The 27,997-nt window shown below is 43.2% G+C and overlaps 2 protein-coding genes across 7 annotated transcripts in view; one reads left to right on the forward strand and one right to left on the reverse strand.

Annotated features, from left to right (window-relative positions):
- The window catches only part of ERICH1 (glutamate rich 1), a 100,590-nt gene extending 94,255 nt beyond the window's left edge, over positions 1-6,335 (reverse strand). For 2 of the 4 annotated variants that reach the window (XR_011328634.1, XR_011328633.1), the window contains exon 1: positions 6,222-6,332. Coding sequence is in view for 1 of the 4 variants with exons in the window: in XM_069805913.1 (XP_069662014.1) it covers positions 4,722-4,812 (91 nt within the window). In the remaining 3 variants the exon portion in view is untranslated. Of the gene's footprint in view, positions 1-4,721; positions 4,870-6,221 lie in introns of those variants that run through there. The other 2 variants (XR_011328632.1, XM_069805913.1) reach the window with 2 other exon arrangements.
- A 304-nt stretch (positions 6,336-6,639) lies between these two features.
- Positions 6,640-27,997, forward strand: part of DLGAP2 (DLG associated protein 2) — a 484,489-nt gene continuing 463,131 nt past the window's right edge. For all 3 annotated transcript variants that reach the window (XM_069805918.1, XM_069805916.1, XM_069805917.1), the window contains exon 1: positions 6,640-6,806. In XM_069805918.1, the coding sequence (XP_069662019.1) occupies positions 6,789-6,806 (18 nt within the window). In that variant the 5' untranslated portion in view covers positions 6,640-6,788. The remainder of the gene's footprint in view (positions 6,807-27,997) is intronic.

Here is a 27,997-nt window from a genome sequence, read left to right on the forward strand (position 1 = left end):
TATTAATGTTCCACATCCCATTAGACATTAAAATCAGATGCTAATTACCTAGATTTTACTCCTGCTTTATTCTTTATTACAGTTCAAGAATGGCATAGTGTAAAAAACCCCTCCAGTTTTGTGCTCTAATACAGTAGCCCATAAAACGTGGCTCCATTCATCTTTTCACCTAGCACTAATTTTTAGAATATATGCAAAATCACTTTGTTATCCAAAACTCACTAATATACCATTCTCCTATCTTTGAGGCAACTTTTGAACAAGAGCAACTTAAGTACATAGCACACATCACTAGGGTAGAAAGGAAGGAAAGGAAAAGAATATAGTGATCACACACCCCACATTTATGTATTCACCTAAATTAAGGAGTGAGTCACAATGGGAGAGTGATTTACAACGCAAAGATGGACCTGTGTGCATCCAGGCCAACCACAGTTCACAGCACTTGCAGATACAAAACAGTAATTTATTTGCTACAAAAAGTGGACATTCTTTTTCTCTTCTTAGCTTAGACGAAACTGATTCAGCTTCACCAAGCACGATCTCTGTGTCACATTGCAGTTTCAAATCAGGAAGACTGGTGTTACATCTGTCAGCAAATTCTGCATGACTGTGTAGTTCAGTAAGAATCTAATAGATCGTGCCATGCTGTCTCAACAAAGGCTTTAGAGACCTCTCAGTAGGCCACCTTAATTGCAGCCGCAAGCACCTAGATGTCTAATAAACTTGTCTTGACACAGATAAGAAGCTACATAACCACCACAATGAGAACATCAGGATTTTGTTCCAGCTGTTCATAAGAACCCCATCTGCCTCATAGCAACACCTTGCAAGATGTGTACTCCTACTACAGTCCTGGGAAAATGGAGCATCTTCACCATTATTTCAATTTGTGCGTGCTATCCATATTTCTAAGCATCTTTACAGTACTTAACAATACATTTCTCATACTGCACCATTATCTTGATCTTACCTGGCACAATCAAACAGACCTCACTCAAAACATCTAAAGATATCTCACCCACCCTTACTAAAGAAGCTCAACTTTGCTGAATATTATTATTAATAATAATAATTCTGGCTACTCAAAGCTGGACCAACTGTAAACCACAGCTGTAAAAGACACTTCCCCCCCACCCCTCTCTTCTGACACAAATTTTGGAGGGAAAGGGAAAAAAAAAAGAAAAAGGTTGTGCGCTTATAACATCACTGGTCACCAAGACTAGTCCCCTGCCAACACAGGTGTAAATTTTGTAAACTTCAGAAAGTATAAACCTTACTTCAACGTAAAGAACTCTTATCCAGATGTAAACAGGATATGCTTTGAAGTGAACATCAAACTATACCACACATGTGGGCTAAAGTTAAATGTTATGGTAAATGCTGGGGGTAACATGGAAAACAAATAGTACCGTAATGGCCTAAAGCACTGCCATAAGAATAGCTGAAAATTGTAAAAAAAAAAAAAAAAAAAAAGTCATTCAGAGTTCAGATTACTGAAGAGGAAAAAAATCTGAAAATTTTAAAGAGACAGATTGCTCCCTCTGCTCATATGAAACTAAAACAAAGCTCAATATACTAGTATTTACAAAACAAACCGTGAAACTGGCAGGGGTAATATCACTGAGCACAGGCAAAAGTTCAACAAGACTGTGCATAATTTAGGTTTTATTTAAAAGGAAACTTTTTAAGTTCTTATTATATAAAATATAAATACAATTGAATGGCTACATAGTCTTCAGAGAGTAAATATATTGCCCTTTGCTGTGACTTGAATATTTGATTGTAACATAATATCCAGCAATTTCTGCAAGCATCCCCACATATGCATATAACAGAAATCAATATTATACCAAATATCACATCATTACAAAGTTCTGGAAGTTTCAATGAGAGACAATTTTTCTTTTCTTTCTAGTCATAAAGGGACTTCTAATTTAAGCCATTAGGCAACGCTTAATAGAAATGCAAACTTTTAGAGAACAGTTTTCAACCTTCTGAACTAAAGACAACTGAAAACATAAGAAACCACATATTGCCTACTGGAAATAACAATCTGTGCTGGTTTTGGCTGGGAGAGAGTTAATTTTCTTCATAACAGCTGGTATAGGGCTGTGTTTTGGATATGTGCTGGAAACAGTGTTGGTAAATCAGGGATGTTTTAGCTATTGCTGAGCAGTGCTCACACAGAGCCAAGGCCTTTTCTGCTCCTCCCCCCACCCCACCAGCGAGCAGGCTGGGGGGGCACAAGGAGCTGGGAGGGGACACAGCCGGGACAGCTGACCCCGACTGACCCAAGGGATATTCCAGACCATAGGATGTCATGCTCAGCATATAAAGCTGGGGGAAGAAGGAGGAAGGGGGGGACATTCGGAGTGATGGCGTTTGTCTTCCCAAGTAACGGTTACGTGTGGTGGGGCCCTACTTTCCTGGAGATGGCTGAACACCTGCCTGCTGGTGGGAAGTGATGAATGAATTCCTGGTTTTGCTTTGCTTGTATGTGTGGCTTTTGCTTTACCTATTAAACTCTCTTTATCTGAACCCAGGAGTTTTCTCACTTTTACTCTTCTGATTCTCTCCCCCATCCCACTGGGGAGGGGAGCAAGCAAGCAGCTGCGTGTGGCTGAGCTGCCAGCTGGGGTTAAACCATGACACAAATCTTAACTTTTTAAGGATTGCTCTGAGTTAGCCAATATGTTCCAGAAATCTACTGATAACAAGCTCAAAGCTAGTATTGAGTGAAAGGCATCACACACTGATTGTTTAAAAAGGTAAAATAACCCCAAATCAACACACCAAAATGGTGCACATCACCTCCTCCACTTACCACTTTTACTAAATAACACAAGTACATATACCTGTTCCTAAAAATATCCAAGTATGGTTAAACAAAGTCCTATCTATCTCTTGTGGACCATGCTATCTCACTGCAAAGTAAATAAAAATAGGTCCAAAGTATAATTTCTGAAAAGAAACCAACCCAAAGCCACCCCCTCCAAAAAAACCCACCCCCACAAAACACAGAACCCCAAAGACCACATTAAGTCAGGCTCCACATATTCAGCTATCTGTAAGCATGAGTTACCCTCACAGACTTTCTAAATACAAAGCCGCTGCATCTATCATTTCCATGTTGGCCTTTCTCCTTGGCTAGATTTCTCATCCAGGCACAACGTTGAAGTCAGCAACAAAAAAGGCCTAAGATTTCCCCCCCCCGCCCAAAAGGTTTTAATGGTAGAGTCAATTACACTTGCAGTAGTGCAACTTCTATATTTAATCACAAAACCAAGATATTTGCGATTTATTCAACTACAATCCAAATAAAATTTACATCTTGGTGAGCTGTAATAAGTCTTTGGTCACTAAAAGCAATATGCATTGTTAATTGCTTGGGCGTGGGGGGCAGGAGAAAGATACCTCTCCCAGAGCAAAAGAAAATAGTGTCAGGCATCAAACTCCACTTCTAATTAATATTTCCCTTACTGAGAAACACATCTTGATGAAAGAAAAGACATCCACCCTAAAAAAAGGGGTTTTTTTCCCAGAAAAAGCCTCAAAGTGTTTTCAAAAAAATTATGTTGAGTTTAGAAAACAAAAATAATAATAAAAAACCCCAAGATCTGTAAGAAGCAAGGCTGTTCTTAAACAATTAGAAAAAGGAAAAAAACCTGGTGTGTTTTTCTGCAAGAATTACGCTGTTTAATATCTGACTTTTTTTTTCTTAAACGGCCAACAAACCAACAAAACCCTAAAACCAAGGAACCACAATCTCATTTCAATCCCTATTACAAGTATGAGCTTCCTGCCCCAAGCCCAAGTCATCTGAATCATCACAAAGACATGAAAATAGCACTCCTTGATGCAATACTCTGACTGTTTAAAACCGTTTGTTACTGTTTTTACTGATGACTATCAGTTGGCCGTATCCAATTTCTAGTTTAATCTCTCAAATAGGAAGTCCCCTGTAGTACCGCTAGATCATCCTTTGTCCGGCATACTAACTTCCGTATCACTTCTTATTAGCAGTTAAGGTCAACAATGTATACGACACCTACACAGATATCTTAACTCTACCCTTCAGCAGCAGGAACACCACTAGATAACCCTTTATGATAGTGTTACCTTGGGGCTGGCCAAACTTTCAAGAATGATGACAACAGCTTTAAAGATGCAATTGATGATGTTTAACAGCTATGAATTATGAATTCAGCTGTCCCAGAGAGGATAATAATCCTGTCAGCAACACATATAATGACAACTGCTAGTACCTCTAGCCCTGTTATGAATCATTGATAGATGAGCAACTGAAAAACAAAAAGCCCCACAAAACTCAAAAAAACTTTGCACTTTCTCAGTTACACCTGCCCAACCCTTTCCTGGCAAAGTGAAGTGCACTTCACCTACCTGCACTGCTGGCTTACTGTCTTTCCACTATTTAGATTTTCTTAACTGACAATTAGACCCATGACTTACAAGCTGCTGACCGTCCTGTTTTTTCTGTATTACGGCCCCATTCAATACAAAACAAAAAGCTTCAGTGTTCACTGGTAATGCAGACAAAAGTCTATCTTCAGCATCTTTAACCTACACCCATAGACAGGAGCAAAAACAACCTTAAAGAGAAGCAGCTAAACCTTCTTTTTCAGCTCTTTTCTGAGACACCTGTCTTTCTAAAAAAACATATATTGTTTTACACAATAGAAAGTCAACAGTTTCCATACATGCTACTGGCTGCTGAGGCTCAGCAGATGATGTTGTAAACTCTTCCAGTTTTGTTATTTCATCCCGGGTGACCACGTGGCATCCTATCATCCTTGTATTCCTCGCTGTATTTTCTTCCCAATCTTAAGTCATCAGTCCTTAGAGTGGCTGAAGAAAACATAAGCGATTTCTAACTTTACACAGTAAAGGCAGTCACTCAGCACGATCATTTCAGCTTTCTCTTCCACCGTACTGAAACAAGTAGTTCTCTATTTGACCTTTGGTTTTAAACAATTTGAGTGCTTTGTAATTTGTCTCCCCCATTCTTGGCTCTAGAGTCACACGTTTATTTACAAGTGAATGAACTCACTCTTCCCAACTCTCTAACCTTCTCCCAGAAGACATCAATTTGCAATTCTCTGGTTTTCCTCAAAGGAAGTCAAACTAGAAACAAAACAGTTACTCCATGTGCCTTCTCCATTCCTCAGAATGAAGCTGCATCTAAAACACAGAATGCTGCTCTATTTTATACTTCTTTCAAAACCATCACCAGCTGCAGTCAGCAAGTAGCTTAAACGCTAACCCTTGCTGTTCAGTCTCACTCTCACGTTGTTCTTCTCACAGGGAGGATTCGAGTTTCAGAAATGCTGGAACTGGCTGAAAACTCGAGAGCCAGCCACAAAGTCACTACAGTAGGCAAGCATTCAACTCTCTTATAGCTCAGCCCAACTCAACCCCCCTGAAGAACAAGGTATCACTTAAAGAACACCTGTATTTTTATTATTGCATTCCTCCTGAGCAAAGCCATGTCATATAAAAGATAAAGGCAAACCAAACGGACTGAAGTTACGCTTAGATAAGAGACGGTGTGGGGTTTTTTTTCTTCCTTTGCAAGCACAGTACCATACTTATATCAGAACTGCACTAACTCTCTTTAAATAAGCCAGGCTGCGCCGTCACTAACGAGTACGCATACACGTGCGTACTGAGAAAAGAGGTGCTCACCCTAAATACTTTCCGATTAGAGCAGTAGTTTTACGTACCCTTCCTCCCCGCCCCCAGGCAGCAGCACCCAGCAGCAGCAACTCTCCCCGGCAGCCCCGAGCCAGAGGGGCTACAGGACAGGAGCTCCGAGGCGGGCTCAGACCACCAGGCCGTGCCCCCCCTCGCCCTGCACGCCCGCCGCCTTCCCCTCAGGGTCCCTCCCGCCGGGAACCATCCCCCCAAGGCGACCCCGGGCCGCCCGCCGCCCCTCTTGCCGGAGCTCCGCTCCTCGCCCGCCTCCGGCTTCCCACCGCCCTCCCCCGCGGGGAAAGGCGCGGCGGAGAGGGACAGGAACGGCGGCAGCACGGTACGCCCGGGCGGAAACGCGCCTCAGCCGAGGGCGGCCGCGGCCGGGGCCGGTAACCGCCGCCCCGCCAGACTCCCTTGTCCCCAGCCCCAAGGAGGAGGCGCGGCAGCAGAGACGCCCCCGCTCGACGCCCCCTCACCCGGCACGGCCCGGCACGGCCTCTCCTCACCTTCCCGCCTGCTGAGGGCCATGGCCCCGGCCGCGCGGGCGGCCCCCTCCGAGGAGCCCGACCTGCCCCTCCGCAACCGCCAGCCCCGCGCTCGCCCTCCTTCCTGCTCGCCGCCGCGCCTGTCCGTCACGGGACTGGAGGCGCGCCATTGGCGGAGGCGGTGGCAGGGGCGGGGCCGCGCGGCCCCTCCCTCCCGCCCGCCCCGGCCGGCGCGCTGCCCGCGGGTTCCGGCAGGGGGAGCGCGGCTGCGTAGAGCCGGGCGGGCGCCGCCGCCGCCGCCGCCGCCGCGCGCGTGCGGGAGCGAGGACGGGGGTGCGCGCGGGGAGGGGAGGGGAGGGGAGGGGAGGGAACGGGAAGGGGGGGGTGGGGGGGGCGGCGCGCGGCGGGCGGCCCCGGCGGCGCGCGGGGAGCGGGCGGCGGCGGCGGCGGCGGCGCCCCGGCGGGGTGAGAGTCGCCGGGGTGATGGTGGGCGCGCGCCGCTGCTGCCGCTGCCGGCCGGGCGTCTCCTTCACCTGACCCGGCAGCCCCGCGCGCAGCCCGCACCCGCCGCGTTCATAATGCACTAGAATGTCAGCGCTGAAAAAGGTACGGAGGGACGGGAGCGACGGCAGGGCACGGCGGGAGGGAGGGGGGGCCGCCGTCGGGGCGGCGGGCGCGCCGCGCTCCTCGCGGGATGCCCCCGCCCGGGCGGCGGAGGGAACGGGGGTGCCGCTGCCGCGGCTCCGGCCGCTGCTCCGCGGGGACCGCCGCCGTCGGGGACCCGGGCGGAGGGGGGGGCGCGCCGCCCGCGCCGTCGGTTGTGGTGTCCGCCGTCACCGGCGGGTCCCGGCGCAGCGCTGGCCATAGGCGGGGGTCTCGCCGCGGCGCGGCCCGGGCGGGACGGTGTCGCGGCGGGGCGCCCCGTGCCGGCGCGGGGCGGCCGCGGGCTGGCATCGGCCGCGGACGGCGGGGAGAGGCGGCGGGGGCGGGCGGGCACCCTCCGTGCGGCCGGTTTGGCCGGAGGGAGCGGCGGGGCGGGGGATGCTGCGCGCCGAGCCGCAGTACCGGCGGCGGTTTAAATTGTGGGAGCGCGTGATTCCCGGGGCTGCCCCGCCAGGAGGGGGGCCGGGGGCTGCGGCCGCGGCCGCCGCCTGCGCCGCTCCCCTCGCCTTCCCTTCCCGGCCGCCGCGCCGCGCCGTGCCGCGCCGCGGAGGGCGCGGGTACGTCGGAGGGGCCGCGCTGCTCCCGCCGGCCTCTTACAGCCCCCCCCGGAGGGGCGGCCGGGCCCTTGGGGGGGCGGCGGGGCCGCAGCCCGGCATCCGAGGAGGGGCCCGGCGCGGTCGGGTCGGTCCGCGGGGGCCGGCGGCGTCTGCCGCGCTGTCCCCGGCGGCCGGGGCCGGCTCTCCCCGTGGCGTTTGCCGCCGGCTCCGCGGTCCTTTGAGACACCGTCAGCCGGGGAAATGAAGCCGTTCGCCGGCGTCCTGCTCCGGCCGGTCTCGCCTCCCGCAGCGGAGCCGCCACCTCGGGAGCGGAGCGGGGGGAGCCGCCGGCGGCCGACAAGCGCCGAAGGGGCTGTCTCCTGCGGCCCCGCTTTCTGCCGCCGTCGCAACCTAATTCTTAGCCCGGCGGTGCCCCGGCTCCGCCGGCCGTGCCGGTGCCGTCCGGCCGGGCGTGTCGCCCACGAACGCGGCCGTCAGCGCTCCGGCCTCAACTTGCCTGAAACTTGGGAGGGTTCGCGCCCTTCAGCCGGGAACCGCCCGGCCGTTCCCGCCTGCGCTCCGGGAGGGCACGGGGCTCGCACCGGCTTCGCGCGTCCCGGGAGCGGGGGATGTTGGAACGAGTCTGCCCCGAACGGGAGCCCTCGGGAGGAGACGGACCCTCGAGGTGGCGTGAGCCCGAGAACACGGCGGTGGAACTGGAGCGCCGGAGTTGGCGCTCGGCGTGCGTTCGGCGGGCTCCGGAGCGGCACCGCAAGCGGAGCGCCGGCAGCGTTTGGAACACGGGGATGCCTCTCGTCCTGTAGGTGGGAGATGGCCGCAAGCGGGCACCCTGCCGGGAGGAGGGGTCACCTCGGTGTGCGACCGAGGGCAGGCGACCGAGGAGTGCCCCGTGGGGTCGGGGCGGCGGGGTGGTCTGCGCTGGGGTAGCTGGGGATGTGGCCGGGGAGGCGTGTGGGCTGTGCTGGGCTCGCTCGAAGAAGGCGGCTCCGGGGTAGAGCAGGGGATGATACCGTTTCATGATGCAGATGCATCTGAGGTGTGAGCCTTTCCCATCTGCGATTAGTTTCAGCTCCGCCTTTGTGTTTTATCTGGAAAACAGGTAAAATGGGAAGCGCAGAAGTTTTATGCTTGCAGCAATATAGCAATTATACTTTCAAGTCATTTCCAGATGGTTTGCACAAAGCATTTTCTTTCAGAATTACAAGTTTTAATTTTTTCCAGCTATTTTTACAGTGCTAACCAGATTTTATCCTTTATATTTGAAAGGTTGTTCTCCCCCCCGCCCCCACCCCCATCATTTTGCATGCTTTTCAAGATGTCTGGTATCTGGTTAAAATGGACTCAGATGATGTTCCACGGTTTTATGAATTACAATGTTATGCGTCGGAGATTTAATTCTGAGTGCTGTGTAGTCAGACCCTGTGTGATCTGACATAATATTCCTAAGTTAAAGAATGCTTTTATTATGCCATTGTTCAGTTACACACGAAGTAAAAACTAGGACTGTCAAATAAATTTGTTGATTCTATTTTAGATTATTCTTAGCTTTTGATTTTAGTACTATAAGGTGCTATTTGCATTTAGTTAAACATGTATCTAGTTTGCACTAGAATGGTACAGGGCATACCTCTGTTGTTAACTTTTTAGAATTTCTAGACCCTCTGAAATGAGTTTAAATTTCTGGTACAAGTTGAAGTTACACTTCGAGTGGAGTCATAAATGCTTTAAACAAGCATTTGACAGCCAGCAAACATAGACTGCTCTTGACAGAGGTGTTGAGGAGAATGTGTTTTGTCTATGTAACACGTGAAACCGCGCAGTCGAATCCAAGATTTGCTGAATTGGTGGTTATATTCCTAATGACTTAATGGGATCAGGATTTCACACTTGTGCAGGGCAAAGTCCCACCTGTATTAGTGGTGATGTTGTTGGCTATGCCAAGCTGTTAAAAGAAGTTACCAAATCAAAGCAAAAATGTCAAGGTCCCTTATGCCTAACTAAAAATTATATTCTAATAAATTCCAGTGTATGAAGCAAGTTACTTTAATATTAGTTGGTAGATGTGATAGGAGAAATGTATCCCTGAATAGGACATTCATACCTGATCCTGAGGAAGGCTTGGGTATTCAGTTCCCACTGCGTCTGAACACCAGGTAGCATCCCACGCAGAGGGTACCTACCTCCGCAGCCTTTCCTGACCATTCCCCGTCCTGGTCAAGTTACCACCTCAGAGTTACAACAGGTTTTTCTGCCGGCAGGTGTTCTAAAGGAAATACTCACAGACACAGTCTGGATGACTAAATTTCAGCTTGATTGAGAGCTTTGTCTGGCAAAATGATGGACATTGGAGTAATTACTGGGGTAGTTTTTGTGTGCCTTAACAAAGGTGGTAAAATGTTATTTTACACCTGCCTTTGGCAGGAACTTTTTTTCCTGCTTGCAATTACACGTAGTCAAAGCAATTTCCTTGTATAGCTATGATAATCCTATGAGTAGTTTTGGTAATAAAAAGAACATTGAAATAAACCCCTGTTTTTTCTGAGGTCTGCCATTGGGGGCCCTTTCAAATTGCATCAGTCAAGCAAAAACAGCTGCTTCAGTTCTACTCCATGAACAAGACAAGTCTTATTTGCTGCTTCAGTTCATCACTACAGTGAATTTGTTTATCTAACCATGCATGGTGAATGAGAGGACCACTAATGCGGGAAGTTAGTGTTAGCTCATCAGTTATGATTGTATTTAAGAGAGACTTTCAGTTCTTAGAAATGTATTTTGCGGGCCAAAATATCCCACCTGAATTGAGAATACTCTGCTAAATGGGTAGTTTTGTTTGAATAACTAGAGAAAAAAAATAATCGTGTAGTTCAGTTTGCCTTGCAAAAAAAACGTAGTCATCCACAAACCATATGGCTTTCTTACCTCTGGTAGAGAAATATCTCTCTGCATGGCAGATACAGCATGTCAACAGCTATGATCAAATATAAGTAGAAGTGGGCATGGATGAATCAGAATCTCTTTTAAAGGAGACCTGTTGGAGACCACAACTTCTCATATTTAAGTCCATATATATCTCCATTATACAATTATATTTCCCGAAACAGATTATAGTTCATCACAGCTACTTTCTGTTGTAGGGGCCAAAATGATTCATTAAAGTAAAGTAAGTACTCTTCCCGTGATATTTATTTAGGAAATGTCAAGTAGCAGTTTATTCATTTAGTACACGCTCAGTTGTGATGAGAGGATGGAAATCACTGCAGTTAGATTTCTCAATCAGTGTTTCTACGCATGCATATATATTTGGTCTCACTCTGCTTTTATGTTTCTCACTGTACTTTCTTAAATAGTGCTTTTGTGCATAAAATTTACTTATCTTCCATGCATTTTTATTCCATGTTTGACACGTTCCGCTGTCCTTGCCAGTTTTGAAAATGAATAGCTTCCAATATGGCATTGGCCTTTTAGCCCTCTGAATTTTTTTTTTTTTTTTAATTTTTTTTAGTTTTATAACCATATATTCTTACAATCTAAAAAGACTTTCTTTCCACCTTTGGTAGTCAATGTGGTAGATACCTGCAGTTAGCAGAGATGCATGGGTTATACCATAGATGAAGGCTTTTATCTCACGAGGGGAGTCAGTGTCTGTTATCTTCAGTAGATGTTGCCACCACTGTGTGTAATGATGTAGATAAATTGACAGTAATGAAACATGTCAAAAATGTGGTCAAATACATACATAAATCCAACAAGGCAAAACCCACTAATTTAGAGATTCAGACTGTACATAGGCACAAATAACAGGAAGAGAAGTATATACCAGAGCTTTCTATCTATCTGTAGCTCCCCATCTTGAGTCCTTCATAGCTGCTCCTTCTCCTCCCAAAATCCTTCTGCCACTCTCAATTTTGTATCTTCTCTCTTAAATACTCTCTTTAAAAAGTAAGTTTGTTATGTCAAAGGAAAGAAGAGCATCTTAGGGTTGTCAGATTAACCTGAGCTCCGTTTGAACACAAAAAGTTGTTGCAAGCCAAAGTTTATTCTAGCAAATGTAAAGGTTAAGTCTTGATAGTGAAGTTGAAAACAGTTAGGAAAGCCTAAAACTAAGGAACACAAATTTAGGGAGAAATTGGACACCAGTCTCTCGTGTAGTGGCTGTTTAAGGTGTCTCTGATACATATTTCATTTTGGAAGCTGAGAGGCTGCTTGGGCAGTGTTCAGCCTCTGGAGCGCTGCCTTTCAGAGAGAGCAACTCCCCTGCGTTGCCCTGGAGAGGCAGCAGGTCAGTACTGAGAATAAGAATTCAAAACATTTTTTTGTACCATGTCCTTATTCTCTTTCTTCTTTAATTTAGGTGATGCTGTATTTTCAATAATCCCAAAGGTGTGGGGGAGAATGCAAATTAATTGTTTAAGCTTGTCTGGAATCTAATTGCCCTTAGCATGCCAGCGTTTTTTAATATGTTGATTTCCTACATGAGATTTATTTTTGTGTATTGGAGGTCAACTGAACTAGTTTCCTGTGATTCTTTACTTCTTGACAGTATGGCTTGCATTGTAAAACTTTGTAATGCCTTAATATAATGTTATGCAAATTACATATCATAAAATATCCGCCAAGTCTCCAGCAATTCTCCTAGTTTCGCAACTGGATAGGCTGGTGACTTTTCATAGAAACCATATACGGTATGATTAATGGTGCAGATAATCAACGTAGCCTTTAAGGAAACTTTGTCCAAACCATTTCACTCTTGCATGGTCGTTCTTAGAGCTCGTGCAGCTGCAGGGGTCCAGAAGTATGTTTTATTGCATTATTGTGTGTTTTACTGGCAGTGAGGAGTAGAAAGAACTTCCCAGCTTTCGCACCTGCCTTCTAGTTTCACAAGTAGCCTATAAAAATAACACTGAACAAATAGCTTCAATTGGCACAAGTGGAAGGTTATTTTTGACCCTCATTTTTTCCCCTGAATGTCCCCCTGAATGGTGGACAGTAGAGAGAGAATCTCAAGTAGTTACTACTCCTTTTATTTCTTATAGAGTAATCTAAAAATAGGGGGGGAGGAAAAAACCCCAGAGGATCTTCCACTTTCACATTCTTATTGATTTATGGCTTAATAAGTCATTGGGATATAAAGCTATAGAGCATAAACACTCTTACTCTATTGAATTTGTCTAAACAGAGTCCAAGTAAGATAAAAGATGACACTTTTGTTTCATTCACGCAGACTGAAATTCTTTCCAAAGAGCATCAGTTTAAGGCCACCTTTATCCCCTGCGCAACAGCGGATTTCACTTAAATGAACAAATAATATTCTTTAGTTTTAGAGATTGGTAACAATTATCTTCCCTGATGAACAGAAAGGAGGACAAAGCTTGCTTTTCTTCCTTTGATTTACTTCCCTTGATCTGCAGCCTTTCAAATCCTGCATAGTTGAAGCTACAGGAAGAATCTGGGCCTTTTTTTAGGCTAGAAAAGGAAGTGAAAAAGCACACTCAAGTTTCTTGAAAAGACTACGTATCTGTCTGAATTCTTTATCATACCCTTAACCAGGCTTCCTCATGAAAACACGATGTATAGGAAATAATATGTAGACTTAATAATACTTATTTATTTTTTAAAAATTGGGGCATGAAGACATCCCATAGCAAGATGTTGCGTACAAGTAAGAAGTATTAATATCCTCTAGCTGGGAAGACTTTGGGCTCCCATTGGTAAGAGTGACACAAGGTTCACCTTCCTTCTGAAGAAGAATTCGAGCCCCTCTGATGTTTCCAGCCCCTTCTGGCTGCAGGACGTGAAACTGATCTTTTCTTTGATGGCGACTTGTGCCTTTGTTCTCCAGCATCTGGCCTGGTTTTTGGCCATTTTGTGGTTATCTTTGCCATAATGTTTCACTTAAAGGTAAGACATTTTAAAAACATGATTGTTAAGTGTTCCTGTTGTGTATTGTATACACTGTCATTTGATTTTTATTTCAGTCTGAGATTTTGATCTCGCTCCTTTGGGGGTCTGTTTACAAACGGTGTCATTTAGGAATAGCTACTGTAGTTTGTATTCATACTGCAAATGTCCAAAATTAGTTTTCAGAGCTAGATAAATTATTGGATTTAAGAGAATAACTTCAATATTGAAGAGATTAATTTTAAAATAACTGATGTAAGTGGTGTTTCCTTAGTAGCCTAACAGAAATTTAAATTTGCTCTTTTCCTTTCTGGAATGCAAGTGGATAAATGGGAGTGCTGCTTTTTTCCCATACGTTTTAGTAGGCTGAGAAATGAAAATGTTACACATAGGCTAGGCATGGCTTCTTCACAACACGCAAGTTATTTAAACTGCTGTATACTACGATTTGTAGCTCAGAGTGTTTTTGTCACAAATATCTGCAGTTTATGGCATTATATGCAGAAAAGGCAGCAGTACATCTGAAAATGCAGCATTACTTTTGCTGCCAGTCCTGAAATGCATTGGATTCTATAGCGTCTCCCATCTCCATGCACGTCAGTTTTTATTCATTATGCAAGAGGTGAATATAGTAAGTGAGGTGTTTCAAAAGAAATTATTTTGATGAAGTTGAAGAGGGATGCAATTAGTTATGATATCCTGTACTTTTATAATAATACGTAACCATATTAAGTAATTAGATAACAGTTTTCTTAAATGATAATTTAGAATTTACTACTCCAAATCTTAACGTGGATGACACTTTTAAAAGAGAAAGCATGTCTCTGTGTTACTTTTCACCCTCATTCCTCCTTTTGTAAAGTGATACATTCTTATATTGCACTGACCTTTCTTAGGAAAACTTGAACTATCTACACTTCAAGATTTCAGCTGCAATGAGATTTAGAAAGTTATATATTACTTTAGGAATTCAAAGGCACATACACTGACCTTTGAAAATAATGAAACAGATGACCGAAGCATTATAATGGATCTAAATAGTTAAATTCAATAGTTTGAAGGTCTGTTACTTTAATTTTCAAATCAAGAAGGGATAGATTAATTCTGAAATTAATTCCCAAAGTTTTTCTTTTTTCCCTCCGTAAAAATGTTACTCTACAGCTAAAATAAATTGTTAAAGGTTATGTAAATCAGTGGAAATATTCTTACGTCCACCAATTAAAGATCTCCTGTAGCGATGTGTGTTCATTCTTGAGGTCATTTATAGTGCAGTTAATGTTCTTTTATATTGTTTGGTTTTGAGTTTTCTTTTTGACATACATTTCATTCTTTTTCTTGATTGCTGTATTTCAAAACAGTGTTTTCATTTTACGGTGCTTTTGGAGATTGTACATTCCTTAGTAAATGTCTCATCTGATACATTAATACTTTTAACATCTACAGTGCTTATGATTTAGAGCAGGGTGGAAGTCACTCTCAAATACTCCTTGTAATGGATAAATTATGAAACATACTTCCTTTGCTAACCAGTGTCAGGTCTCTGATCAATTCCCTGTGATTTTCTGTTTCTTTTTACTTTCCAAAATTGTCATGAACTGCTGTCCTAAAAAATGATACAGAAGGAGCAAAATACAAAGCTGAGAAGTGCAGTGTATGCCAGGCTATAGAATACTGCTTTGATCAATAAAATAGGAAAGTTTCTCCTATATAACTGTATCACATTCAGACTCCGGTCTCTCTCCTGGCATCTGCTTGTAGGTAGCCTTTTATTTAGTTGTGTACCCAACTAATAGATTTTTTCGTTTCAGTTTTTTTTAGAAAGTTGACAAACACCTTTTCCAAACTTCCTTTAATAGAATATTTTCTACATGTTTATTAATTTCTTTAAATTATACTCCATTATTTTAAAAACTTTGTGGTATGCTTTCTAATTTGATGGAATTTCATTCAAAATGTTCTGACAAATGTCCATCTGTTACTCCACAGCACGTACACGGACACTGAAACTTAGCAAACTAGTGGGATGCCTGAGAATCAAGAGAATGTGTGAAGCCTTACATTCCGATTACAGCGCTGAAACGAAAGATAACGTTTTCCTTCACTGCTTGAAAGATCAGTGCTCTAAGTACAGCTTGTGTTAACATTTGTGTTTTCCTGCACTTCTTAGTGTTGCAATGTATCAGCCGAAGGGTGAGCAGACCCAAGAGCAAGCCCAAGTTAACATTGTAAAAAAGGGAGAGTATTACGGAGGGGTTTAAGGAAGTGTTGTGATACTGCTTGGCACCAGAAGAAAGGGAGACAAATGGTCAAGGCTATAAATGAAAGTGTCTGAATATAACAGTGAAGAGATCCTAATAGGGCAGTACAGAGGATGACTATTTTGGTTGTCTTCTTCTGGTTACATGCGACAGGCAGGAACAAACTGCATAGCATCTCTTTCCTGAGGTATCGTACATAAACTGCAGCATGAAAGACTGACAGACTTAAATATTTTCATGTGTACAAGGTAAAACTGCACAGATTATAGAAACAGTCATCAGCATCGTATAATGCATCTTGATATGTAAAAATGTCTAGAAGGAGCTCAGCTGATAAGAGGTAGCTGCCAGGCTGCGTTCGTAGTGTTCTTTACTTGAAAAACAGATTACCCATAAAATAGGGTAACTTGTCAACCTCCCCCCCCAGGAAGTCATTTACTGCAAGAAAACATTGTACCGCTCTTAATTTCAGTTGTGTAATTCCACATAATGATGAATAAAATTTGCCTCTCTTTTTCAATGTCTTTCATGGGGCTGCTCCAAGTTACCCTGAAGAAATATCTTTCTTGTTATTATCACGATTTGCCACGTAAACTGCGTTCCTCTTGACCAATGGAACAAATTTTTCCTATGTTTCTGATTTTGGAGCACAAGGAACAAAGTATTCTTGGCAGCCAGGCTGTTCCCTTGTGAATTCTCTTCTGAAAGACATCAGTGTGATCATTAGTCTTAATTTTTTTCAGAGCAAAACAGAAAAACCTCTTCTCCAGCCTTGTCCTCCCTTCAGAAATATGTCCAGCTCTTGTAATCATTACCACTGGTGAAATCTCATCTGAAAGATTTGCAAGAAGTACCAAAATAAACAGCAATATATGTGCATGCAAGATGTCTCTGTTATGAAAGAATGATGGATACACTGAAATATTAGTAAAAACTTCGTGATGCCTTCACTTTAAAACTGTACCTATGAATTTACTTTACCATCCAGTACTACTATTATTGGCTATAGCTACTAAAAATGTGCGGTTTGATCTAGAGGATTTTGTGGTATTCTTCTTGATTGATTGATATTTCATGTATTGTTTTAACAGGAATCTGTGCCAACCTATATACCATAAACCTATTAGAAAAATCTGTACTGTATACATAAGCAACAAATTGTGATTAGACCCAAGCATTTATATACCTTCCACAAAGGAGAGTAGAGAAAGTTAAGACTGCAGACCTAACAGTAACTTTTCAACATCTTTAATATCCTTAGATTTCACAGAAATTTTAAGAGTAATTTAAATATTCCCACAGGAAAAAAAAAAAGATAAAAGAAGTGACTAAAGTACAATAAAATAAAACAAAACAAAGTGGAAAGTCAGAAGATAATACAGAATTAACAGTACTGAGCAACAGCAAATTAGTATTCATATAGTCATTATGAAGATGAAACTAGTAATAATTTCACTTTTTTCCATATGGAGGCAGTTAATTGTTCCTAAGTATATGGGAAAGCTCATGAACTGAAAGACTAAACCAGAATAGAACTGATTCCTGTAAAAATTGAAATATAATTTAATATCATTTAGTGGTTATGTATAGAATTTTTTTTCTTCCTCACACATGTCACTAGGAAACACCGACATCTTTCTGAATTTCCTTGATAAAAGCATTTTCATTGTTTTTTTCCCACAGCAGACTACTAAATTTCAGGTGGTGCTGAAGTGACATATTTGTGAATTCACGTAAAAACACCCTCCATGTGTTTGTGCCTGAACCTGGGCCTTCACGTAGCTTCTTGATGCCATAGAAGGGGCTGACTGAAATCTCCGTTTCCATTTGTGGTTTGGTCCCTGTGAAAATTGCAGGCTTTCTCTTGCCCACCGGCAGTTTGTTTGCTTTACCCGTGCTCGATTCTGTGTCGTTTGAGTGAGTCGAGGGGTGAAGGAGAAAGCAGCATCCTCATTTTTGACAGGAGGACACATTTTGATAGCACCGGCTTGTGCTGGCAACGAGATGTGGTTGGGCTCCTGTTAGTGCCCGGCATCGCTTGAGGTGCCGTCGCATCTCCGAGACGCCCATGCGGACCCGGCTGGCACAACAGAGACTGGCTGGTGCCCAGGACGGGGCACCCAGCGCCTCTGAGGGAGCACCGGCTGCCCGGGGCAGCCTCAGGGCCACGCTGGGGACTCCAGGTAGTCACCCTTCTGCCCTTCAGCCGTTGCCTCGGAAGGGTCCCACGTAACCTGTATCTGCCAACGTGATACGTATCTGCCCACCTCAGGTATCTTGAGGTTTCCCAGATAACGCCAGGCGCCCATTTGCAAGCAACCAAATCCTGCCCTGGGCACGTGCTGCCGTCACACCGAGGGGAGCTGTCGAAGAGGCTGTACCTCCCTGTAAGCATTGACTTTGACAGAAACAACTTCACTGGGAAAACAAAACTAACAGATCCTAGAGATTTAAATGCATTTGTGTTTGTTATTTGATATAATAAATGAGCACACATAAATTGCTCTCCAGATATGCTTGGAGAACATTGTGCTGCCTGTGTGCAAATTTGAGCTGTCAGTTGCTCAGATTTCAGCTTATTTGTATTTAGTTTTCGCAAATTAGCCTACCTCCCGGTGAAATCCAGCCGTTTCAAATATTTCAAATGTTTGAATTCAGCCGTTTGAGTTACGGGTGAACAAGGAAGGTTTTGCCACTGAACTCAGAGCTGGGTTGTAGGTGCCAGCTGGTGAAGGCATCCCTAAGCACACGCCTTGTTGTGAGCAGGGCTTTTGGTTTTAGCATCGTGTTTGGGCTGTGTCATACCGCACCGTAGCCTTACCCAGGAGGAGTGACTTGAATGTATCAACTCTTTGAGTGAAATGTGGTTAAAAAAAAAAAAAAATCACCTAATTTGGACAGAGCAAGTATGGGCATTTTCAAGTCGTAAGGAGCAAAGACTGCCTACAAGAGAAGCTGTAGTTTTGGCTTCACTATGTCACATATGAACAAATAATCTATGTTCCTATTTTTTTTTGTAATGGAAAACTGGGGAACGGCATTTTCTTTCTGCTCTTGCTCTTGTCAGAAAAGTAGCCAAATAACCCAAACCGCTGGGCTGGGATATATGTTTACTGGTGCCTGAAGAGAGAGCATCACCAAGTTATTCTCCCCAAACTTTGCAGTCCCCTTTGTCTGATAGCCCCCCCTTCCGTCGATGACCACTGAAGGTGTGCCGGGTTCCCGACACCAAGACTCCACCACACGGGATGCCGTAGCGGCACTTACCCTGCCTCTGCGCTGGTGGTGAACGTACCACCTCTGGGGCTTGTGGCCGGCTAAATTGTCTGCAGGTGGGCACGTCCATTTTTCTGTGGTGTCAGTGAGTAGCCCATCTCTCCGAACTTGCTGTGAGCTGCCCCAGTCACTGGCACGATGGGAATTACCGGATTATTTTGGGCTGTTCCTCTGCTGGCATCAGAGAAACCTGGAGGAGGTGCCGGGGGGGGGCACCTGAAGATCGCTGCCTTCTCCATCCAAGACGATGTCTTTAGGCCGTACCAAGGCCAAGCAGCATATTGCGTTTCACTACCAAACCGTAATTACAAGCTCTAAAACTTGCCCCGCCACTTTGACACCGACCTCCCTTCAGGTAGCAGTGTTGGGAAGACCGCAGTCAGCGGTCCTCTCTGCTGATCCCCAGTAAAGACCGAGAGGGGAGACAGATTTAGTGTTTATCCCGAACAGGGCTGCGTGTGCTTTTCCATCATTTTTAGAAATTTCCTTTGAAAGAGCTGACAATGCGTGATCTATTTTAAATACTGCTTCAGAAGATGAAATTATTTTTGGTCTAAATGAAATCAATAAGCAGTATTAAATATAAGTTAAGGTTTAAGTAAGCGAAAAAAAATCCAGTGACCCTCAGTATTTATCGTATGTGTCAGGCCTGCTGTGACAACCCTTATTAGCTAATTAATATCACCTTCCTGTAAAGCAGACAGTTTACTAAACCCAACAAAATCTCACCCTGAAGTCCTTCAAAGGCATGAGTAGTAAAAGGTGCAGGTGTGGGGTCTCCTCCTTTATTCCAGGCTTCCCTTTCTCCTCTGGCGTACCTATTCCTCAAAGTCGGACCTTGTTCTCCCTGGCTTCCTCGTGTGCATCAGGGACTCTTCCCAGTCTTGGTCTGCGTAGCCCAACTGCGAAGTCAGGTGCTGGTAAAACCCCAGTTTGTGCCTCCCTCACCTGCGGTGTTACAAATTCCTCCGTACTGGTGCTGCGCGGTTGAGCTCTGCGGGCGCTGAGGTGTGTAAAGCGATGCTCCTGCCTCGCCTTACGGACGTCGCCTTTCCTCTGCCCCTGCTCTCACAGTCAAAGGTCGTGGAGTGGATTGGATTTTCCCAATGGAGAAGCATTTTTATGTTCTTCATAAAAACTAATGCAGCTCTCCCTTGCTAGCTTTTTTTCCCCTCTCTTTGCTGTCTCCTTGCCTCACCATTATAATTCTGAAGTTGTTGGTTCTTTCATTTGCTGTATTGAATGTTTTCTGAAATAAATAAGAACATTGCTTACGTCTGTGGATAATGCTGGTCCCATATGTATGGTACTAGGAAGTGTTGCCTAGCAAATTCTGTGACTCTTGATGAAATATGTTAGTTCCTTTTCATAACTTGCATCTGTTATTTCTTACAGTATTTGATCTATTTTCCATGCTTTCGTGATCCTGATTTTAAAGGAAAGAGAAACGGTGGTCAGACGGACTCATGGACTCAGTTCTTTCTTTGAGACTTTTGTCGCTGGCTATGAGATTCTTCAGCTTAAATGTGTATGTTGTAGTTGCCTCCATCTGGGCAGTAACTGGCGCTTACTGGTACTTCTTGGTTCCCTGTGCGGTGAGCGGAGCGAGGTGGGCAGCCCTGAGGGGGATGCGGTCTCACCCTCGAGCAGGTTCGCTGCACCACGCCTGAGGAACGCTGCCTGTGTCAGCACTGGGGCTTGGGACGACTGGCGCAGAGGCGGGTTTAGGTTTCTGTCGTAAAGGGTGTATATATTGGTATGGTGAATCCCATCAGGGAAATCTACGGGTGGTCTCTTTTTTTAATACATTCCAGTAGAATTTTGGCCATACTGTTAAACAAGTCTTGAAGGAATGAATCTTTAATTGTAGTTTCTGACTGTTGCTAAAGATGCTTTTAAAGTCAGCATCTGTGCATAAAGACATCAGAAATAACCGATTTTTCTTTAGTGTAAGGCTGCAACTGAACCCACTGTTGTCGTGCGTTGAATTCTGCAGGAAGTTGAAAATTGTGTCTTAACATTGCATTAACTTTGAGTTGTATGTCCTGCCTCATGCACACCCATTTCTTGACAGCAGAAAAAGTCTGGTTTAGAGTAGTTCCACACAGGAGCAGGGTTGGGGTTCATGCTTTCTTTCTTTTTTTTTCCTTTAAAAAAAAAAAATTAAAAAATCAGTAAATACATTTTTGCCTGATCTTTTGAGATGCTTAGTGATTCTGTTCCTTGCTGAGCAGCAGGAGGTTAAGATGTAGAAAAAGGCTGGTTCGGAGTCTATTTGGAACATGCCAATAATAGCAGTTGTTGGTAATGATTCTATTCCTTATGAGTACATGACATGCTCCTTCTCTTGTGATAGAAGCTTTAAATGTTAGTAGCCAGGAAGTGCAAGCATTCTAATTGCTGCCTGTAGTTAAGTACATAAAAATATCAGAGGCATAAAATATTTTGGCATTAAAAAAAAAGTAGATGGGTAGAGAAGTAGGGTGCAGTTAAGAATTAAGGAATATAAGGCAGAGGCAAAAGTGTCTACTTGGAATACCTGATACTGCCTTTGCTTCAAGTATTGGTAAGGGAAGTTCAGCAGTCACGTAAGGAATGTGTTTGTGTTTCCTCACCAGCTACATTTGAACTGGGGAGCTTTGATCTCTAAGTTTGTCCTTTAAACATGAAGATTCTCAATTTCTAGATAGCTGTGGCGCTGGTTTCAAATGCTAAAAAGTGGAAAGCCATACAGTGACCTGGAAATGCTAGCTCCATCCATAGTGCTCTTGGAACGTATGCATCCTGCATTGACTTGGCTGATCTGCTCTTGGTTTCAGAAGTGTCAACACGGCACTGTGCTGCTTTTCACTTATCCCAGAGTTAAAATAACAAAACAAATGAAAAGTAACAGAAGGATCTCATTCTTTTAGAAGAACAATTTTTGCACATTTTAATTCCAGCTGAACTTATTTTGGCATTTTTGTGAATTAAATCTGCTGCTGACCGTTAGAATGTTGAAGAGAAAATTGCCATTGAAACTGCATTTTTAGTCAAAAGTTATAGTTCCATAATCCTGCTAATGTAAAAGGGATAAATTGTCAGTATACATTGTGCACATCATTATACACATAGCCATTATCTTCGTCAGTAGCAGATTTATCTGACAATTTTCAATGTTTTTAAAAATTATTTTAATTAAATGAAGCCCTTGTTGTTGGGATTTAAAAGCATGTGAAGTTCTGGTTTACCAAGCTGCACCCACAACTGTTTTTAGAAGCAATACAAAGTTTGTCTCAAACTGAGTCAGTGTTAGAAGGTTTCAGCTGGGAATGCTTGGAATGATTCAGAGTAAGACTTTAATTTTTTTATATGTAAAAGTAAAAAAAAATGCAAAACATTCTATATTCGGATACTTGTAATACCTAAAAAAGCCCTAACAGATATCGGCCTTGCTCCATATGAAACGTCTGTAAGTCATCCTAGTCCTACTGAGTTCAACATCCTCGATACGAACATGTTCATGTGTAAATACAGAGCCCTCTCTGTTATCCTGTAAGCATGAAATCAAATCAATTTTTGTGGTTCTTTGTTCCAAAGGCTTTACAACAGAGCCCTAAATAGTTTCACTATTAGAAATTCAGCATTTTTTTGTTCCTCCAGAGAACCTGTATGCTTTGTGGTTAGGCTGCATGGGCAGGTTACATTTTTTCTGTCCAACTGACTTCTAAACTGTTTTCTGTTGCTTTTGATTATTGAATATTTAGTTTAGCCTAGTTCTGCAGGGCATTGAGGAAAAAGAAGATAACTGTGTAATACAGATATGACTATTCTCTCTCCAATCCTCATCAACATTGTCATTATCAGTTGTATTCTAATACTGTAGAGACATGTAAAACATTTACATTTTTTATTCATAAAATAAGAGAAATAAGTAGTTTATAGATAAACTATACATAGATGTAGTACATATCTATAAATCTGATTTAAGCATAGATAAGTAATACTTTGTAGGGAAGATGACCGTAAACTTTTTTCTTCTGCACAACTGTAGCCTGTATACATTGTCACCATTCGGGCAGTAAATTCTTCAGATAAAAAGTTTCACTGTACTTTTGTATAAAGTTTGTGTGCAAGGCATGTTGATGTTTTCTACTAAGCTACTAAATGTCACTGTTGCATTCACTACTCTTTGCTTCCGTCAGACTCCTTCTCACTTGTCTATGAGCATAAATGGTTACTTTTGAGAATTACATTCTTTATGACCTATTGCTCTAATCAGTTCTACAATCTAGCTACAAATTCTTGGGGTACCATTTATGTCAGAATCTAATGATGATATTCAGTTCAGGGTTAAGATCCCTAAATGTTGTTGTCTGCCTATATATGTGGGGATTCAGCTGCATCAACTCAGACATCTAGTGCCTTTTCAGAAGCCCTAAGTTTTTCCACATGGCCCTCAGCTACTACACTAAAGGGCTCCAGTCATTCTTAGATCCTATGTAATGTCTCCCAGCCTCAGGTCTTGGGTAAACAGGCAGCCCCAGAAGTCATTACACATCTGCATTATGCACTGACTCAATCCCTACATGCCTAAGATCCCACTATAGTGCATGGAGATCTGGTCGGTACAGCAAAAGCAACTGAGAAATTCAGCCAATCAGCCACTATGTATGACATATACTTAAGCATCCTATGGTATTTCAGATTCTTTACGTTATCCGAGACATCTGCATGGGTTAGAACATATGTTGTAGAACCTCTGTAGGAGGGTGTATGCTCTTTAGAAATGGCAGTTGGAGGTTAGGCATGATATCTGAGAGCACCTGCGGTGGCACTAGGCACTGGTATGGGAGCAACTAAATTGAGCCCTCAATGTACGATCATAGGCACCATTGACTGTACCAGAGGTGTAGGCACTTTGGTAGCTGTAGACACCTGAATTTGAGCATTGTAGATCTATGAGCCGAACTGCACCTCGCTGAGGACCTGGATATTAATTTCACATGATTTTCTTGTTTGGCTGTTTGCTTGTGGTAACTCAAGACTTCATTGTCAGGTATATATGAGAAACTCCTAGTCCATCGACTGAATAGTCCCATTCCCATAAACTAACCTTCTCTGCTGTTTGGCCTATAAATCTTCTTCAAGATTTTCACTTGAAATCCAAACAATACCCTGTTTTGTACATCTTCTGTGCCTGATTAAATCTTTGAACAAGCATCACTAATTTTAATGAACCAACATCCAAGTACCTAGGACCATGATTGGCAAGTCATGTCTACAAGCTTTTTATTAAGTCCTTTATTGACCTTCTACTACTGAAACGTCGCTTCAATTTTATGAAGTTCAAATGCTTGAAAAGTGGGAATCTGACGTTTATGGCAATCTTCCCATCAGAGTACAGCTAAGCAGCATGAACAGAAGTCAGGGCCAAAGTCAAACTATGTAATAACCGCAATGACAATACCTCACAATTCTGCATCATCTAAGGTTTTAAATGTGTTTTGCAAATATTAATTAACATCACAACAGAGTGAAGTGCGTATTGTTAGCGTATGTGCATGTCTGTGAGAATGAGTATTGAATAAAAAAGAAGCTATAAACTCTTCTTGAGACCTTGGGAAAATCATTCATGCTGTTAACTTTTACTTGAACTGGACAGTAGTGCTTCTTCTGTATTCAGTGGGGAGCTGGGATGCTATGCTAACTGGGTGGGTATTGCTATCTAAAATGGCAAGTGTGGGGGTGTTTTTGCAGCCCAAAATAATGTAAATAGGGACTTAGTGCACACTTCTTATTTGCATTTATCACAATGTGTGGAATTCATACAGTGCAGATGTCTCCATCTGAGCTTTTTGCCCTTGCATTTCTTTACAATCAGTGGAGGTCTAGTCAGTGTAAAGTGCAATTAGTCTCATTTTAAAGTAGGTGTCTGAATAGATCAGACTGACTGCAAAGGACGCAGGAGGGTGACTAGTTCAGATGTAGGAGAAGTGAATCTCATCCTACCTGTTCCGTGGGCAAAACTGCTATGATTTTGTCTTTAAAAATATACATTTAACTTTACTGAGCCACAGTTAGCACACCAGATGTAGAAGTGTCTCAGAATAAGTCTGTTCTAAGCATTTACCACAGATTGTCATATCAGAATTTTCATTTAATTAAAAATACCAAATAATTGTTTCATCATGTTACACAAACACGAGGCCAATACTCATATGTCTGTGTGGGTCATCTGGAGCAGCAAGCAATGCGAAGAACAAGGTTCTGCAGTGAGGGAATGAGGAAAAGTTCTAGGACTTATTAATTTCTAGGACTTCTACATTCTTTCTTAATGTGATCTCGTGGAACTTTGTTCAGGTTCCCCACACATCTAATGCAATACTAGATGCCCTCGTGTAACCATACTTATCTCCAGCTGGCACTTAAGGAAAGCGTGGTCTACTCTAGGTTCTGTATCTTACCAGCCACTGTGCAGGTGACTGGGGCGCTGGTACCTGAGTGTCTCAGAATGGCACTGGACATAATATATGGACAGTTGGTAAGATTTGCATCAAGATTAAGGTCTGCGAATTTACTGGTGCCAGTATGCTAAGTGTTTATGTTTTTGTGGTCAATTGATCGATTCAACTCATTATTTAATGCAGTAATACACGCGTACGCAGGAGAAGGAGGAGAGGGTCATCCGCACCTTCCTTACTGCTAAGGCATCTAAACTTGGCATCCACAGAGCTAAAAGTTAGGTTTGTCTCCAAAAGTACCTCAAACAGCACTGGACAGCTGCATTTAAGCAGCTGTATTAATTCCTAGATCTCACCTGAGCAGAAGAAGGGTTTGTCGTGGTTTAACCCCAGCCAGCAACTAAGCACCACGCAGCCACTCACTCACTCCCCCCACCCAGTGGGATGGGGGAGAAAATCGGGAAAAAGAAGGAAAACTCGTGGGTTGAGATAAGAATGGTTTAATAGAACAGAAAAGAAGAAAGTAATAATGATAATGATAACACTAATAAAATGACAACACCAATAATAAAAGGATTGGAATGTACAAATGATGTGCAGTGCAATTGCTCACCACCCGCTGACTGACACCCCGCCAGTCCCCGAGCGGCGATTCCCCGCCCCCACTTCCCAGTTCCTATACTGGATGGGACGTCCCATGGTATGGAATACACCGTTGGACAGTTTGGGTCAGGTGCCCTGGCTGTGTCCTGTGCCAACTTCTTGTGCCCCTCCAGCTTTCTCGCTGGCTGGGCATGAGAAGCTGAAAAATCCTTGACTATAGTCTAAACACTACTGAGCAACAACTGAAAACATCAGTGTTATCAACATTCTTCACATACTGAACTCAAAACATAGCACTGTACCAGCTACTAGGAAGACAGTTAACTCTATCCCAGCTGAAACCAGGACAGGGTTTTATACCTAGCATACCTGTAGGCACGTATGTGTAAAAAACTATGTCTAGATCTCTTAAAAGTTATCCTCATCTAGAAGAAAATCATGTTCCAGACAGTAGTTTGCTGCACTGAGAATTTCAGAGCAAGCACAGATCATCCACACTGGTACTGCACACATTTCCTGACGTGAGCTCTCATTCTCATCCTAGTTATCTGTAGTTTCCTTCTGCCCTGTTTCTTTCACAGTCATGCCTGATTTTCCTACTGGGAAATACATTACTCTTTTAAAGTAAGTGAGTAGGATTTATGGTACATTTTTTGTTATTCTCTGTAATCAAATGTTTCTTCTACGGCAATAGCTGGATATTGATGTAGTACCTCACAAATTAATCCAAGAATTATTTTAGTGGATTTTGACAACTTTCAAAAGACTTGGAGATTGCTTCATGTTGGAAGAAGGCAGATCTCTGGGATCCTATGCGTGATGGTAGTTTTCTGCCAGCTTTTACTGGTAGGGGATGTCTCAGTAATCAGCAATACAGCAAAAATCCCCCACTTCCAAACAAGCAAATAAACAAAAATACCCCCCACCAAAAAAAAAATAATATCATGAAGCAATTTAAAGCACTAAGAAAATCTGTATGTAAGATTTTAGTAAATTTCTGTGTATGGGACCTGCATCAGTGTCACTGAAACCAATAGATAGTTTGATGCTGAATTTCTTACAGATTTTTTTTAAAAAATAATGTTATTCACATGCTGATCACACAATTTACTAGGAAATTCCTTGAAATTCCATTCTGTATTCAAACACTAGGTGATTTAAATATGAAGAAGAAACAACATGTTGCTAATTCACATTGAAGTGGATGAATATTTAAGCCTTATGTTTGCTATGAAACCGTAAGTGGTGCGTTGTGGGATATCCACAGCAGTTGCAAAAGAGTACTAAGTGATTCATGTGGTGTTTTTCCTAAGGAATAAATATTCTAAGTCAGTGTGGCCAGTCAAGCCACAGAACTCAGATACCCTGCTCAAGTGCTGTAGCTACAAGGCATGTATTTAATATCTTATATTTTAAAATCAATCATAAAATTTTAATGCTTAAACTTAGGAAGGTTGAATTATAAGCTACGTTAATTGGGAAGGGCAAGTCCATTAGTACCAATCCAGATTTAGCACCCTTACTCTTGCTAGTGAAAATGCCAGGCAAGAAAAAAGGCCAGAAGTGTTAGCAGTCTGCCGGTCAGGGACTTCACAGGAAAGGCAAATTATAAATGGTAGGAGTTACAGAAAGAATAATGTGAGTCATATTAAGAAGCTGTGTGTATCTAAGCAGAGCAGTGGACAAGTGTGTATTTGCTTTACCTGTACCTACTGCACAGCAGCCTTATATTCACCATCTCCGTCAGGAGCAGAGTAAATGGCGTAACTAAATGGAGGGGTGGGAAGGCAAGCTGTGAGGGAGGATCTCCTCTCGTTTGCGTCAGGGCGATGCTCTGCACGGTCTAATAAGCCCTGCTGTGTCTGTGAACAAATGTGCTAAATTGCAGGTTTTAATGATTTTACTTGCCGCTTTTGCTGAGGAGCATAAGGGCTTGGCCATGCTGTATCTTGGGAAAATGGCAACTCATTGTGCATATTCAGAAATGACACGACTGGCATTTAAGAGATAACTGTAAGAACTTAACTAATATTTCAAATTGAGTATGTAGAAAGGAAACTTTCTGATACATTTAGCACCACTCTGAAATTTATTCTAAA

The sequence above is a fragment of the Haliaeetus albicilla genome, chromosome 18 (genome assembly GCF_947461875.1).
Source record: "Haliaeetus albicilla chromosome 18, bHalAlb1.1, whole genome shotgun sequence".
In the NCBI taxonomy this organism is placed as follows: domain Eukaryota; kingdom Metazoa; phylum Chordata; class Aves; order Accipitriformes; family Accipitridae; genus Haliaeetus; species Haliaeetus albicilla.